Source organism: Onychostoma macrolepis, chromosome 22, assembly GCF_012432095.1.
Source record: "Onychostoma macrolepis isolate SWU-2019 chromosome 22, ASM1243209v1, whole genome shotgun sequence".
NCBI classification, from domain to species: domain Eukaryota; kingdom Metazoa; phylum Chordata; class Actinopteri; order Cypriniformes; family Cyprinidae; genus Onychostoma; species Onychostoma macrolepis.
This window is the reverse complement of record NC_081176.1, coordinates 3,360,134-3,377,656: the sequence shown is the minus strand read 5'-3', so window position 1 is coordinate 3,377,656 and position 17,523 is coordinate 3,360,134. Positions and strand designations below refer to the sequence as shown.

General features: G+C 35.5%; 1 protein-coding gene and 1 long non-coding RNA gene across 3 annotated transcripts; one reads left to right on the top strand and one right to left on the bottom strand.

The window, feature by feature from the left end:
- Positions 1-2,253: 2,253 nt before the first annotated feature.
- LOC131530304 (uncharacterized) lies at positions 2,254-4,832 on the top strand. The gene is made up of 3 exons (XR_009268359.1): positions 2,254-3,163; positions 3,873-3,901; positions 4,698-4,832. It is a non-coding gene; the product is annotated as an uncharacterized LOC131530304 (long non-coding RNA).
- Positions 4,833-6,731: 1,899 nt separating this feature from the next.
- LOC131530300 (uncharacterized) lies at positions 6,732-15,234 on the bottom strand. Of its 2 annotated transcripts, XR_009268353.1 has the most exons (7): positions 15,108-15,234; positions 13,389-13,721; positions 13,036-13,086; positions 11,330-11,458; positions 11,209-11,237; positions 7,981-10,451; positions 6,732-7,891 (listed from the first exon to the last, which is right to left on the bottom strand). XR_009268353.1 is itself a non-coding variant. In XM_058760490.1 (6 exons), exons 1-6 carry the CDS (start codon positions 15,142-15,144, stop codon positions 10,392-10,394), a joined length of 639 nt encoding a protein of 212 aa, XP_058616473.1. In that variant the 5' UTR covers positions 15,145-15,234; the 3' UTR covers positions 6,732-10,391. The 2 variants fall into 2 exon arrangements, 1 of the variants encoding a protein (XP_058616473.1); XM_058760490.1 differs by having other exon boundaries at positions 6,732-10,451.
- Positions 15,235-17,523: the final 2,289 nt, after the last annotated feature.

Here is a 17,523-nt window from a genome sequence, read left to right as displayed (position 1 = left end):
AACTATAGATGAACATACCAACCTGACAAATGTTATGTATTGCAATCATTGCCTTAAAGTATACGTTGAGTGATTTTCAACCCACTTTGTATTATTACTATGATGTTAATATATGTGAACGAACAATGTTTAATCTTTCTCTGAGTTCCATGAGATATACCCATTTATTTGTCAGCCAAATAATATTTTGCATTATCCGAATATTGTTTATTTACATATTACAGACTTTGTGACAGTATAAAGTGGATTTAAATTCCCCAAACTTACCCTTTAATGTTTGTCTGTTTAACTGAACATGACTTTGAACACATAACTTGTATTATCTTAGAGTTATTGACATCTAGACATTAATTTGTTGCCAGAAGATGCTCCCCATTGAGTCACAGTCACCTCAGGCTGTTGATAGGATTTTTTTTTGAAACCTTGAAATTGTCTAAAGCTGCTTTGATTGTGAAAAGCAGTGTACCCTTACAACAGTTAACCATGTTTTTACTATGGTAAAACTAGTAATCATAACTGTAGTAATCAAGGTTTTTTAGTCTTTCTCAAACTAAGGTTTTGATATCATGGTTCTACTAAAGTAATATTTTAGTAATGCTGGAGTAAATCTGTGGTAACCATAGTTTTTGAAACCATGGTGAAGTTTGTAGTTACTATAGGTTTACTATGCTGTAGTAAGACCATGGTTATATGGCAGTTACTGTGAATTTACTACAACAATCATAGTTAAACTATGGTTAATTTTGTGGTTGACTTTTGTATGGACATATGTGAACTGAATGCTTCTATTTGAAAGTCACATTGGATAAAACCATCTGATAAATATACTGTATGCATTTGTATGTTTCTGTTCACTGAAAATAAATTTGCAATTGCTATTGTACATTGTTTTTGATCCATTATTGTGTGCAAGGACATTTTAATCGAACAGATTATGAACCACGGACCGCCCGTGCACTGGCGCCACCAGGGGGTGGCCACCCCTGGCCGACTCCTGGCCACCCCATTGGCCACCCCACTGGCCAGTATAAATTTTAGTAGCATCAGTTATGCATTTCGTCCATAATGCACAGCCAGGCAGGCAAGCCGCTAGACCTTCGATCGCACACAGTAGCCAGCCCTCTCCCGCCCCTCCGTTCATGCCGCTGTTGCGTGCTCAGACAGCAACAGCTCAGCGCGTGCGCGTGCCCGTCGGTCAACAATTTCAAAAGAAGTTAACTCTTTCAACGCCATTGACGAGCAACGCCATTGACGAGATATCTCGTCAATTAAGAGACAACGCTTCCCCGCCATTGACGAGTTTTTACGGCAATCCGCGTTCTAGGTGTATTACAGTAAGGAAAGCCCTAGCGCATGTCCTGAATGAGTTAAGGGACTTCCGGGTCTTTAGGGTGCGAATAGAAGACGATGTAGTCAGTGAGAGAGATACATTTAAAGACACAGAAACATCTGTAGTTATAACCGATCCGTCGATCTGAATAGGGGTGTGTGTGTGTGTGTGTGTGTGTGTGTGTGGGCTCTATCTATCTATCTATCTATCTATCTATCTATCTATCTATCTATCTATCTATCTATCTATCTGTCTGCATGTACAGTATATGTATGTATGTAGCCTGTGTGTGTGTGTGTGTGTGTGTGTGTGTGTGTGTAATCATATGTTTGTACGTGTGTGTGTGGACGTGTGTGTGTGTGTGTGGATGTACAGTATATGTATGCATATGTATGTATTTATGTATGTAGCCTGTGTGTGTGTGTGTATAATCATATGTATGTGTGTGTGTGTGTGTGTGTGTGTCTGTTTGTTCTGTTTATTGAATGCAATTTAAATTATTCATATAATTATTTACAGGTGAAAGAATATGACATCTGAATGTATTTTGCATGAAAATGCACTACTTTGATAAAATGCATTTTCTCAGTTTTTGTCCAAAATGTTGTATTTTGATGGTACCCACCTGTATTCAAATGGTCATAAAACATGAACACATGAAGATAGAATAGAATAGTTTATTATTATTTTTTGTTTGTTTGTTTAAAAGCAGAGACTTGGTTCTTTATTTTGATATATAATATGTTCTTATATTCATAGCAGAAAATATTCTGAGGGCCGTCAAAGTTAGGTGAAAATCATCAAAAATGCTGGCGGTGGCTGGAAACTTTTAAAAAAAAATGCTGGCGGTGAAAGAGTTAAGAAAGAAGACGAAGAAGACCGATAGTGTCTGATAGTGTTTTCTACAGGCTGGTTTACTACAACAGTAGAATAAAATTCAGAAATTATGGTTTATAGTTTTGGTGTGCCACCCCAAGATTTTAAGTGGCCCCATCTGGCCACCCCTATGAAAAATTTCTGGAGGCGCCACTGCGCCCGTGGACCGCCAGAAAACAGTATTATAAACCAGCGGCTCGTCAGCGGACTGCTGTCGGAAAAGCGGTGGCTGCCGCTGGTGGTCCACTTGAATAACGATGAGCAAAACGCCAGTGAACCGCGGGTGGCGCCCGCCAGTGGCCCGCTGGTCTTATGTTAGCTGGGGCAATTATATCTGTGTGACGTCATTTGCGCAGATCTGCTAAAACTGAGAAAACCTCCTTTCGTTTCACATTCATGTCGGTCAAGGTAACCTTAGTTAAAAAACAATATAGCCTATATATTAATTTTACAATTATCATTAATATTTTCACATTTAAGCAGTGCTGTCTCAGATTTGTCTTAGTGAGAGCGCGCGACACTGACGCACACTGAACGCGCACTCTCTCTCTCTCTCTCTCAGCGTGTGTGATCGAGCGAGCGAGAGACAGAAGACTCACACAAGCCAATGTAGCCTATCCTTATGAGATGATAATAGTAAAAATAATAATAATTCTGCTTTTTAATAACAAATAATTACAATAAAAGTAAAATATGTATGCATGTGTATACACCAGGGAAGAAATAAAAGTCATATTCAAATATTTATTCTTTTTTTCTTTCTTTTTTCAGATTGTCATCCGATTGTTGTAAGTGATCAGTCTAGCTGTCATCCTGCATCTTGGATTTGTTCAGTTTGTACAGACATACTCAATATCAGATAATGCATGATGCTTTTCTTTTTCTCCTTTTTGTTTCTGTGTCAGTAGCTGCTGCACCACAAAGGCTCCACAGCACTTGTCACAAGTCTTTGGCTTTGTAAGTATATATATTTTTTAAGATGACTGTCAAACATTTTCTACATTTTTTTTTTATTTAGGTTCATTAAATATATGTGACCCTGGACTACAAAACCAGCCATAAGGGTCAATTTTTCTAAATCGAGATTTATACATAATCTGAAAGCTGAATAAATAAGCTTTCCATTGATGTACGGTTTGTTAGGATCGGACAATATTTGGCTGAGATACAAATTTGAAAATCTGGAATCTGAGGGTGCAAATGAAATCAAAATATTGAGAAAATCACTACCTAAATGAAGCTCTTAGCAATGCATATTACTAATCAAAAATTAAGTTTTAATATATTTATGTTAGGAAATTTACAAAATATCTTCATGGAACATGATCTTTACTTAATATCCTAATGATTTTTGGCATAAAAGAAAAATTGATCATTTTGACCCATACAATGTATTTTGGCTATTGCTACAAATATACCCCAGCGACTTAAGACTGGTTTTGTGCTCCAGGGTCACATATGTCATGCAGCAGTTATTTATTCATTTATTTATTTAACAGTCTAGCATAATCTGATCTGTTTTAAAAGTTATATATTTTGTAGTTTGTTAGTGAATTTAAATGATTTAATTACACAACATATTATGTGAATAGTGTAATAATGTTCCTGCTACACTTCTAATATTTTTGTGATTGCTTTTTTATATTTTTTTGTCACATTTGTCAAGATCATCTGAAAAGAGTTCACCTATGCCATGTAAGTAATTGAATGTTATCTTGGAAAGACAAAAAAAAAAAGTCCAGGGTGCTCAGGAGTTCAACGAGATGTCTGAGGGTGCTCTTTGGGGTCGGGAATTCAAGTAAATGTAAAAAAAATCAAGGCACTCTTCTTCAAAATTATTTAAAAAGCCTTTATTTTGGCTATTTCATAATAGAAAATATAAAAGACACGGGAAGAAGACATGGTTGCTTTTTCCCATGTCCTTTATATTTTCTATTATGAAATAGCCAAAATAAAGGCTTTTTAAATAATTTTGAAGAAGAGTGCCTTGGATTTCCCTTTTTTTACATTTAATTGAATGTTATATTTTGCTATAGAGTAGATGTGTAAATATATGGTTTCTTTTAGGATATTGTAATCAGATGGGTTAGGACATAATATCTTAAGATTAATTTTGTTGTACTGTTTGATTCAGGGTGTAATTTTGAGTAAGTGGTCAAGTAGTAGTGACCATGCAGGGTGTCCAACTTTTTATAGACCTTTTTCTTTTTTTGTCATTTTTAAACTGTAAAACTGTATTAGTTTTAAATTAAATCTACAACATAATGTCTGCAAAAAGTGAAAAAGTAGTCTGAATTTCTGAAATGACTTTTTGACCACATAACATACAGTATATATCTTTTTTCTTGATCTTCTTCCTACCTGGTCTCTATGCTAAGCTTCATGTTTAAATAGGCAAACTTGTGCCACATATACCAGACTGACACACACACACACACACACACACACACATATATATATATATATATTTATTTTTCTGCAAATACTGCAGTGAGCTGGATGGAAAAACTGAGAAGTTTATAAACAGATGGCATGGAAGAAGAGAGCAGGTCCTAAAACAAAGAAATTCTTCTTAAGGTATGCTCCAAATTTACCATTTACCATTGAGTTCACTGAGATCTGACTAACTGTGTCTATATGTGTCCCCTCTTTATCTCTCTTTCCTTTTTCTGTCCCTCTTTTAGGATAAACCTGAGGTCCTGGGAGATCTTAGAGGTTCTAATGTGTTTTTATGCATTTGTTGATGTCAATTTTCAATAATAAATTCTCATATTTTTACATTTATGGTGTCATTCTTATTGGGGGGTATTGAGAGGGAAACTGCACGTGTGTGTGTAATATTTGTGGAAACAACTGTTAAAAAAACTGGAGGAAATCTTTAATAATACATTTTTTTGTATTTTTTAGAGAACCAATGAACTACATGAACAGTTCTTATCCATTTAGGCTATATAGCAAACAAGCTAATATTGTTTTGGTAAAGTTTGTTGTTATTAATTAAATAAATATTGGTTTGTATTTCATATACATTACCATTTGGTATCCAGACTCGGGCCAGTACCGGCTAATTGTATAATCTATGCTGGCGTGATTGCGGCCCGATGCCGGCAGTGTCGGCTCAGTTTTGGCAACCGGACTCGGGCCAGTGTATTCGGGCCGATTCTGGCGCGTCATTCACTCCCGTAATTCACAAGAGTCCGGCAACCGCATCCGGGCCGAGTTATTTCTTCCGGTTTGCCGGATTTGGGCCGTTATCGGGCCGGATCATTTTGGCTACCTGGGCTACTTTGAAAACGTTTGGTTTTATGTTCATTTAGCCTATATATATATTATTTGGCAGACGTTTTTATTCAAAGCGACTCAAATTAGATTAATTATACTCAGATCAGTTTATATAACGATTTAATAGATTTCAACATTTATGTAATTATTTAGTTTTTAATAGATTTCATGTACTGACTGTATAATGCAACGCCCCTCAGAGTGAATATAAAGTGTTGCTTTGGATAAACGCTTCGTTTTTACAGCAGACAAGAACAGAGAATAAAACATAAAATGTCTTACCATGTGCGAGTACAAACAAGAACACCGCAATCACAATACATCGATTTATTTTTTTACAGAATAACATACATTTTAAAAATCGGATTCACGTTCAATTTTCGCGCACCGTCTCCTTCTTCTTTGATGTGTAATGGCTTAAACCCTAAACCAGCTTTATGTGCATATTCCGCCACCTACTGGATGCAGTATGAAGCATTGCCGTTGACGGAGAGAAAAAAATACATATTCAGTCAGTCTTAAATTCTGTTTATTAACTCTGTATCTCTGTATCTGAAAAGTAAAAAGTCAGGAATAAAGTTCTAATTATTGCATACTCTGCTAATATATTTTTATGTAGCTAGCCTATGTGTGAACCGTTATAATGCCAAATTCATAATATTTATGGTATTTCAGCCATGGGACAAAACATGTCCAGCAATTGTAACTGCTGTTTAAAAATAAAAATAAAAAATCTATATATTTTCAATTGTAAATGTTATGGGGATTAAGAATGTATTTAACACAATTATCCCCTTCAATTTAATTTTATCATTATTATGTGAAATCTATTACACTTGTTGTCTTCTCACTACATCTAAAACAGTGTGTCCACAGAAAAGGGTTCAATCATTCATATGCTATAAAATGGATAAAAATGTTTTTTTTTTTTTATTATTTATTTATTTATTTATTTTTTTAAATGATGACAAAGACCTCATTTGATGAAAAGCAACACTTAATAATATCTTGTATCAAAGCAAGGTTGTTTTTCAGTGACACATGCATGTTTCATAAGGTTTCAAAGTTGTGTCCCCACTTTTTGTCAACACTGTCAGACATTCATTAAAATGTAATAAAATCAGGGAATATCAGGGGCAGCTCTCACTCTAAAGGACCCCCTTGCCACATTCCTCCTCTGCAGAGTAAAATGGCTGGGTTAAAAATAACCCAGCACTGGGTAAATATTGGACAGAACGCATGCTGGTTTACACATTTTGACCCAGCAGGAGCAGGCTGCTGAGAAAACCCAAGATATAGTCATTTTTACCATATACGTGTTTGCATTTTTGTGTTTCTGGTTTATTCTTGCTGGGTTATTCTCATAATTTTGCATATGCTTAACAAGACAATTATGGATTAATAAATAATAAAGAATACAGGTTATTTAGACTGTTCAAAATTATTTTTAATGCCGACTGACATTCACAAATGTGTTAAAATTTGTACCAATGACAAACATGCAATTTTCTTTCTTTCTTTTTTTTTCAAGAAAATGCAAAAATCACAGAAATACAGTTGCAATCAATAAGAAAATGAGTTCTGAATGACATGTCTGTTTAACCATTACATTTTGACTATGTTTAACTATTTGAAATGACATCAACAATTAAAATTTAAAAAGAAAGAGAATGCAAAATTATTTAAAGATGTCCTAAAATTTATATCAAGTATATAAAGACTCCTAAGTAGATGCACACTGCTTAGGGTAGTTAAAGGGTCAGTTCACCCAAAAATTATGTCCTTAATTACTCACCCTCATGTCGTTACAAACCCGTAAGACCTTCGTTCATCTTCAGAACACAAGTTAAGATATTTTAAATGAAATCCGAGAGCTTTCAGACCAGAGTGAGTGATTTTTGGGTGAACTATCGTCAAACACTTAGAAAGCTTTGAAGCAAAGATCTACAGCTGAGAGCAGTGTGCTCTGCTATAGAGCCCATCTATGAAAGGATATTCCAGGCAATTTTCAAAAGGAATTGCAAATTATATTTTCAATTGTGTTTTCCACATGTGACAAATTGTGACAATCCAAACAATTGTGAATCTTGCATTACTGTTTGCATTTTCATGAATGCACAGCGACTGCCAAATTTCAAATGGAAAAGCAAAGTCCATTTTCAACTGTATTTTCCATGTATTAGGAGTATTTAAAAAATACAGCGTCAAAGCAGCTTTACAGCATTAATAGTATTTGTCAAATGTGCAGACTAAAATCGTTCACATTCATTTCCATTACAAAACAGTTGTTATATAGGCTGCACTTTACAGATCGTTTTTCTTGGATAATACAAAAGAAAAAAATAATATCTGAATAAGTGACTCTGGGAACAGATCTCATACTCCACATCGAACAGGATAAACCTGAGAACGAAACAGATGTTTGCACAATTAGAAGCTTTCTTCCATTATTCAAACAAACAGATGATGTTTAAAACTGGGGTCAGACATACTTTATAATTGTTTGCTGTTCTTTTCCTGTCCTGGAATGTGGTGATAGAGTCCGGACTGAGCATGCAGAAAATTCAAGCAAAGGTTATCATTTCAATCACACAGTGATTATATTCTAAAATACAAACAAACAAACAAACACACACACAAAAGAAAAAAAAAAAGAAAAGAAAAATACCAAGCACATAACTGATAACATCTATATGTACATCGAATCATTTAACAAACACTTATATCCAACACAACTTTACATTTTTAAATTGAAATATCGATAATGGACAGATAATGTGAAGTAATAAAGTAGTGAGCATCACCTTAAGGCAACAGGAACTGAACAAAGAAAGTGAATGTAAAAAAAATAACAGTATATTAAGCAGAGGTGTCAAGTAACGAAGTACAAATACTTCGTTACTTTACTTAAGTAGAAATTTTGTGTATCTATACTTAACTGGAGTAATTATTTTTCAGCCGACTTTTTACTTCTACTCCTTACATTTTCACGCCATTATCTGTACTTTCTACTCCTTACATTTTAAAAATAGCCTCGTTACTCGTATTTCATTTCGGCTTGTTTTCATTCCAGCTTGTCATTGTTCAAAAAAAAAAAAAACCTATCCAGATAAATCGCGCCATCCGGATCGAGTGAATTTGATTGTGGTTGGATGAGAAGTATAAACATACACCATTCTGACACCCTATTGGTTTGTACGCGATCCATCGCATCTGCACATGACACAAATCACGTCACACTCCAGCAAGGACCCAGTGTTGGGGTCGTTACTCAAAAAAGATTATTTCTTAAAAGTTATTATTTCTCCACTACTGGCTCATTTATCAAACGGGTGCTTTTTCTTCGTCCTCCGCAAATTAAGCTACAGTAAGTAGTTCGGTAGAGAGACGTTTGAATAAATTAGCGTTTGCGATTGACAATGTTGTGATAAGTAGGCTATACCCAGATAGCACATGTACGTCTGCAAGATGTCTGTTAAAGATCTCTTGATCTGGAAAGCATCTGCTGTCTATAAACGTCTGACAGACGTCTGTAAGATGTCAGTTTTACATACATTCTAAATCATAAACATCTTAAAGACATCTAATAGACGTCTATTTGACATCTAAAAGGAGACGTCCTATAGACGTATTGCAGATGAGCAAACACCCTAAAAAATACGTCTTGCAGATGTAAATGCAGACGTCAAATAGACGTCTCAGAGATGTACGTGTGCTATCAGGGTACTAACTTTGTAACTCGTTACCCCCAACACTGGACACAGCAGACGTATGTAGGCAAGTACGAAGATGTCCGTGGCAGAGACTCAAGAAGAGAACTCGAGCGGAATGTAACTGATGTAGAGTACCCTGTTGTTGTACATACAGGATTGAGTCCAAAGTGTTTGTTACATCTTCTAGTTAAATGTGACATTGTTGCCATTAGCTATAGAATTGAGCATAGTACAAACCAGGATTGAGGTTTTTTTATTTATTTTATTTTTTTTGATTAATCACTTGGATTAATCATTAATTTTGACAGCACTAATGTTTATTGTATATAGACAACCATACAAGGGTAATTGTTACTAAGCCTGCCCTGGGTACAGCAATTTTTTTGTCCGTTGCCTTCACAGATTCCTGCAGCTAAGCTTGGGTGTACATTTACATTCCAATAAAGGTTACTGATGACATTCCTCTGAAGTTTGACTTTTTGCACCATTACAATACTTATAGACAACTAGTCATCATATCTTCCGCTCCATGAAACACGTTAATGCTCAGTAGTACACATATATGGTTCTTTAATGTATTTGCATTGTACTAAAATGCGTTCATTTTGAATGGGCATATATGCGGCTGAAACAGGTAGCCTAGTGCAATTAACATTAACATTTTAATATAACATTATAGTCATTATGGCCTTTAGAAAAATGTTTTTTTGAGGAGGTGGGGTAGTGCACAATAGGCCCCTGTGGCACGGCCTAAGCTTTTGTCCTTAATGGCATTTTTTTCCTTACATTACTTTTACTTTTATACTTTAAGTAGTTTTGAAACCAGTACTTTTACACTTTTACTTGAATAAAAAGCTTGAGTTGATACTTCAACTTCTACAGAAGTCTTTTTAAACCCTAATATCTATACTTCTACCTGAGTAATGAATGTGAATACTTTTGACACCAGTGATATTAAGTATGCTTACAGTATATTACTTTCCAATGTGCAATACATATGTTGAAACAAAATAGAAGGAATAATGTATGTTTCCACATTTCAACTATACATAATTTAGTACAAATCAGCAAACATCAGAATTGGTACTGAGTACACCCACTTCTCTGAGAGTGATCTTTTTCCAGTCCTCTCCTTCACTTCCCATCTAAGTTACCCAAATAATAATTCATGCTACTGTGATGTCCCATTATCAGCAGTCATCAGTTAAAACACATTCTGATAAGGGAGTCGAGTGTGTAACACCATTCTCCTGTAAGAAAACACATTCACAGAAGGCAAAACAAATGATCAGAATTGATGATTCAGTCACACACACACACACACACACACACAAACAAACAAAAAAACCCATTAATTATAGATAATAAATAGATAACAAAAACAAATTTGTCATCTGGTTAGAGGTAGAACGAACATTCAGTCTTCTGAACACAAGAACATGTTACTGTTATTATTATTTTTTCTGTAAATGTATCTCATTACAAGTTAATGTTCTTGAAGTCCAACAACAAATATTTAAGTATTTTATTAATACATATTTTAGTAAATGTCTTGGCGCTCCTTTTTTGTTGTGCTTCATCATACATGCATATGGTGAAGCCTTTTATGTTTAACCATGACTTGCTAGCTGATAAAACAAATAGTTTATGAAATAGAAACAAGTGCATTTCATAATATTTACAAAATGCTGAATCCATTGAAAATTAATGCAATAGTCTGATTAACTAAAGCTTCTAATCATGGCTGATCACACCATAAATGTATCTAGAGATCCAAAAACGTCATAATATTTTTGTTTACTAATACAATAACATAATATGACATACATTTAAAAGAGAATTCCACCATATTCTTTTAACAGTGTTTTGTATGTAATAATTTCTGAATAAAACTACATATACACATAAATCTCAGAAAGACTTATAATTGTGAGATTTGCAGATCTCACAGAAATCAATATGTAAATTCACATTTTTTTGCAGATAGAAAGACATACAGTATCTCACCTCATTGTAACTGTGCAGACTAATGATGCCTGTTTCAAAAACAACAAATTAAATTAAACACAATACTTGAGTTAATTGGAACAAAACTTATCTTGTCAATATAGCTGTATGCAATGCTTGCCATTTAGTCCTGCTTGTGTAGATTTCCGGTGTTTCCGACAGTAAATCACAGCAGTAACTGCTGCAGCCGTAAACAGCAGAACAACACCAACAACAGCATATATTCCTCCTTCAGCAGCTGAAGACAGACCTGAATCCGTAATGATAAAGACAGACAGTCATTAATATTACATCAAGAATGATAATCCAGCATTTTCTAACATTTCTCTCCATCTTTCTATTTTAGTCATCAGTTTTATTATATTGATTTGACTAATTAATGGTGTCATCTTGTGTGTGTTTTTTTTTTTCTCAGAAACAGCGGTTCATACAGCAGTACAGCACTGTGAACTGGAAACAGCAGCGTTCACTGGAAAAATGTCTAACTTTGCCTTTCTCATGTAAATAAAGCATGAGAACTGTCACTTTGACATGCATGTGAACACAGAGACCTAAATTATTTTACTTTTTTCAAACAGGCCATAATGAAAACAATACTATCAACAATAAGTGTGTGGTTCTTGTGTTTGTGATGGTCAGAAATGCAGTCATGATTCAGTTTCACTCGGTCTCTGAATCACTGTCTTTACATTGCTCATCTGCACAGATATAACTGAAATCTCCAGTGATTTGAGTGATGATGACTGTCATTAAAGGGATGGCTCCAAAAATGAAAATTATGTCACTGCCAATGTTGTTCCAAACCCGTAAGACCTTCATTCATATTTGTAACACAAATTAAGATATTTTTGATGAAATTCAAAACTTTTCTGACCCTCCATAGACAGCAACACAACTACCAAGGCCCAGAAAGTGAGTAATGACATGGTTAAAATAGTCCATGTGACATCAGTGGTTCAACTGTGATCTCTTTGCGCACAAAAAGTATTCTCGTAGCTTCATTAAAAAAAACAAAAACAAAAAAAAACAAAACGATTTTTTATCCGTCACTCTGGTGCCATTTTGGAGAGTACCGTGACGCATGCGTGTATTTTGATACACGTAAACAACATATGCGCGTACTGCTGTTTATGTAGAACATGCATGCACTGTGGCTTGTTTACGTTCAGAGAAAAACACACGCATGCCTCGTGATACTCTCCAAAATGGCACCAGAGTGACGAATACAATTAAAGTCGTTATTTTTGTTTCTTTGCGCACAAATTTCTCGTAGCTTCATAATTTATGGCTGAACCACTGATGTCACATGGATTATTTTAACGATGTCCTTACTGCGTTTCTGTGTTTGATCGTGGTAGGACCCTTGCTGTCTACACAGGGTCAGAAAGCTCTCAGATTTCATCAAAAATATCTTAATTTGTGTTCCAAAGATGAACGAAGGTCTTACGGGTTTGACATGAGGGTGAGTAATTAATGACAGAATTTTTATTTTTGGGTGAACCATCCATTTAAAATATCACATTATACAATAGCAGGATATACTCAGGGTCAGAGTCACTTTATTGTCATTTTATCTCTATACAGCCTGTCCAGAGTGAAACTAAACAGCGTTCCTCTAGGAGCATGGTGCTACATAAGACATCACACGAGGAGGAGTACATAAACAAATTGTACATAAATTATAATAAATAGGCTAAAACTACAGAGGTAACTAAAAAAAAAAAGAGCTGGAAAATAAGAACACATGGAAACTGAACATTGAAATGCTGACTTCACAAGACTACAAAGTGCAAAGGTACAGCAGACAAGGTACTATATTTACTATACCAGATTCTCCCTCCTTCACTGGGTTTCTCTTCATTTGATGATCTGATGGACCTGAAACACAAACCAACAGCTGATTGAGCTTGCTGGAGAGAAAACTCTACAACAAAATAACTGGTCGTGTGATCATAAAAGAAAGAAATGGGGAAAAAACATTTTACATGCTATTTCTTACACAATAAAGCGCTATATAAATGCATCATTCATTCATTCATTAAAAGTTATTATTATTAAAAAATTAGATGCATTTAAAAAGATAAGAAAATATGATCAATGATTAAATTAAATAGTTATAATAAACAAAATGATGTGATTAAACGTATAACTTGCTTTAAAATATTCATTAAATGACTCACCACTGACAGTAACATTGAAGGACTTTCCACTGTCGCTGCCATTGTTGATGATCTCAAGATGATACAGTCCAGCGTCTGTGTTTGTGATGTTCATGATGGTCAGAGATCCAGTCTGATGATCCAGCTTCAGTCTGTCTCTGAATCTCTCAGTACCTTCATTACACTCAACATCTGTACAGCTACTGAGATCTCCAGTGATTTGAGCGATGCGAGTGTCACTAAAATACCATTTTATATTTTTATACTTATCTGTTGCATCATTAGTCTCTAGAGTGACTGAGTCTCCCTTTATCGCGGACACTGACACCCTGACTGCACAAACGCTGAAAAAACCTACAGAAGAAATAAACAGTCAATCATAATTCAATCTGGGATTATGAGACAAAATATTCAACAACAAAGCATTATGAATATGTTTGTGTGGGCTTTAAATATGTTAACCAATCATGTAGCGATCTCCCCAGTAAATAAACCAGTCAGAGACAGGAGAGTAAACATTTCACAGGGAGTAATGCTGTTTTCAAACCTGTGGATCATTTGCTTTGCTACAAAACAGGGACTTGAATTGTTACAAATGTTTCTTTGTCTTCCTGGTTAGGTTCATTTTCACCAGGCAACATTTCAAAGCATACCAAAATGTGTTTATGCAATGTGAGTAAAACTGCATGAGCATTGGTTAAAAGAAGAAATCAAGTTGGTTTGGTTCATCATTGGTCTGTTGGGTCAGATTTCATCCACGCCACAACCCGAAGGCTCTTTAGATGTACTCGATACGTGCTGAGGACATCTACTGGTTAAAGTCGTGTAAATGCAACAAGAACAACAGATAATGAAACTGACTCGTACACAAGTATGAATAAAATTTATCTTTAGAAGACGATAAATTTCTACACAGAGTGACGGATTCCCAACTCCTCTCTTCTTTGAAGGATCTCATGTTCCCCAAATCATCTGTTTTTTATTTGGTGTCGCAGTAGCAGGTTACTTTCAGTATGTGGAAACTAAAGCGCGCGAGATTACAATAAAGAGACATTTATCCTTCACTGTATTTATATTATCGTTATCGCTCTTGGTGTCAAGACCTTAATAACGTTATCGGTAACACCGACTACCGCGCCAAGATAAATGATTTCTACAGATCCCAAGGGTGAGAGACATGGCTGCATTCATAAAGTAACTCATGAAACAAACAGCATAAGTTCATCATTGATTTATTTAGCCTTCACAGTCACCCATCAGGCTTACTTCACATATTAGCTGCTTTCCCCGAATATATTTAAGTGCGTCCGTACAGCCAAGTATTTTCACAAAATCACAATAAATATTTCCCATTACGAATATTATCGAACTATAGCCTATTCCACGAAAACACTTAAGAAAGTGGTGCTATAATTACAAAATATTGATTTTATTTTTAGTAACTTAGGTAGCCTACTTTGAAAACATAACTTTTGGTTTTATGTTCATTTAGCCTATAGCCTATTTATTTGGCAGATTCAAAGCAACTCAAATTACATTCAATGTAGCCTGCACTTATCAGTTTATATAACGATTTATTAGATTTCAACATTTGTGTAATGATTTAGTTTTAATAGACTTCATTTACTCACTGCGATGCAATAATGCCCACATGGCTGAGCACGTGTACGTTAGGCTATACATGCTTTGTTTAAACTGTAGCTGACAAGAACAGAGATTGTAACATAACATATATCTTACCGTGTGCGAGTAAAAACAAGAACGCTGAGATCAACATTTTTTTTTTGTAACAAAGTAAAAATAATATTTAAAAAAAATGATTTAATTTCGATTTCATTCATCATTCAGTCATTCAAGTTCTTCTTCTTCTTTGGCCTGTAATGGATCAGCTTAAGGTGCACACCGCCATCTACTGGGATGGAGTGTAAGGCATTGACGTTGAGGGAAAAAAACAACAACTAAATATTCAGTCAGTCTTAAATCCAGATTATTAACTCTGTATCTTTTAAATATTTAAACAGTGTTGAACACTGTTGCATCTTTGTTTAACAAATTCTTCAGTGAAAGCTGATTAACTGAACAATTCTAAGAGCCTCTTTAGTCTTTCATTGTCATATAATTTACACTTTATTAGAACAAGCTCAACTGTTTCAGAGCGATCGATCACATCTGACAAAACATCTGGATTCATGTCTTATTAATGTCTGACTGATGCCCACAATAGTAGCAGCAGGTGTGGTTTGTGAACTGAAATCTAATGTAAAAGTGGTTACATTATGGCAAATGATAATATAGTTTGATATACTTTTATTAGACATATTAGAAGCTGGACTTGATTGTTTCTGTACAATAATGATGGAATAATTAAACATTTGAATGGCCAAACAAATAGAAACACATGGTTTACATCAGGCATTTTATATAGCCTATATTTTGATCCTTACAAAGAATTCCCTTCCTGAATAAAGGAAATTTCAAGCTGTATTCATAAGAAAAGACAATAATATATATGTTGTTTCCAGAAATGAATACTTTACATTTATATTGTAACTGTATTAAAAACAAACCAATTTATAATATATATATATATATATATATATATATATATATATATATATACAGTGGAGTGCGGAAAGTATTCAGACCCCTTACATTTTCACTCTTTGTTATATTGCAGCCATTTGCTAAAATCATTTAAGTTCATTTTTTCCTCATTAATGTACACACAGCACCCCATATTGACAGAAAAACACAGAATTGTTGACATTTTGCAGATTTATTAAAAAGAAAAACTGAAATATCACATGGTCCTAAGTATTCAGACCCTTTGCTGTGACACTCATATATTTAACTCAGGTGCTGTCCATTTCTTCTGATCATCCTTGAGATGGTTCTACACCTTCATTTGAGTCCAGCTGTGTTTGATTATACTGATTGGACTTGATTAGGAAAGCCACACACCTGTCTATATAAGACCTTACAGCTCACAGTGCATGTCAGAGCAAATGAGAATCATGAGGTCAAAGGAACTGCCTGAAGAGCTCAGAGACAGAATTGTGGCAAGGCACAGATCTGGCCAAGGTTACAAAAAAATTTCTGCTGCACTTAAGGTTCCTAAGAGCACAGTGGCCTCCATAATCCTTAAATGGAAGACGTTTGGGACGACCAGAACCCTTCCTAGAGCTGGCCGTCCGGCCAAACTGAGCTATCGGGGGAGAAGAGCCTTGGTGAGAGAGGTAAAGAAGAACCCAAAGATCACTGTGGCTGAGCTCCAGAGATGCAGTCGGGAGATGGGAGAAAGTTGTAGAAAGTCAACCATCACTGCAGCCCTCCACCAGTCGGGGCTTTATGGCAGAGTGGCCCGACAGAAGCCTCTCCTCAGTGCAAGACACATGAAAGCCCGCATGGAGTTTGCTAAAAAACACCTGAATAAGATTCTCTGGTCTGATGAGACCAAGATAGAACTTTTTGGCCTTAATTCTAAGCGGTATGTGTGGAGAAAACCAGGCACTGCTCATCACCTGTCCAATACAGTCCCAACAGTGAAGCATGGTGGTGGCAGCATCATGCTGTGGGGTGTTTTCAGCTGCAGGGACAGGACGACTGGTTGCAATCGAGGGAAAGATGAATGCGGCCAAGTACAGGGATATCCTGGACGAAAACCTTCTCCAGAGTGCTCAGGACCTCAGACTGGGCGAAGGTTTACCTTCCAACAAGACAATGACCCTAAGCACACAGCTAAAATAACGAAGGAGTGCCTTCACAACAACTCCGTGACTGTTCTTGAATGGCCCAGCCAGAGCCCTGACTTAATCCCAATTGAGCATCTCTGGAGAGACCTAAAAATGGCTGTCCACCAACGTTTACCATCCAACCTGACAGAACTGGAGAGGATCTGCAAGGAGGAATGGCAGAGGATCCCCAAATCCAGGTGTGAAAAACTTGTTGCATCTTTCCCAAAAAGACTCATGGCTGTATTAGATCAAAAGGGTGCTTCTACTAAATACTGAGCAAAGGGTCTGGATACTTAGGACCATGTGATATTTCAGTTTTTCTTTTTTAATAAATCTGCAAAAATGTCAACAATTCTGTTTTTCTGTCAATATGGGGTGCTGTGTGTACATTAATAAGGGGGAAAAAATGAACTTAAATGATT

What these genes read in the sequence shown, in the direction of transcription:
- LOC131530300 (XM_058760490.1), bottom strand. Translation starts at nt 15,144, where the DNA reads ATGTTGATCTCAGCGTTCTTGTTTTTACTCGCACACG. An exon ending in AGTGAAGGAGGGAGAATCTG is followed by an intron (nt 11,459 to 13,035) that starts GTATAGTAAATA and finishes TTACGGATTCAG; the next exon opens with GTCTGTCTTCAGCTGCTGAA. An exon ending in GTCTGCACAGTTACAATGAG is followed by an intron (nt 10,452 to 11,208) that starts GTGAGATACTGT and finishes GTTTTCTTACAG; the next exon opens with GAGAATGGTGTTACACACTC.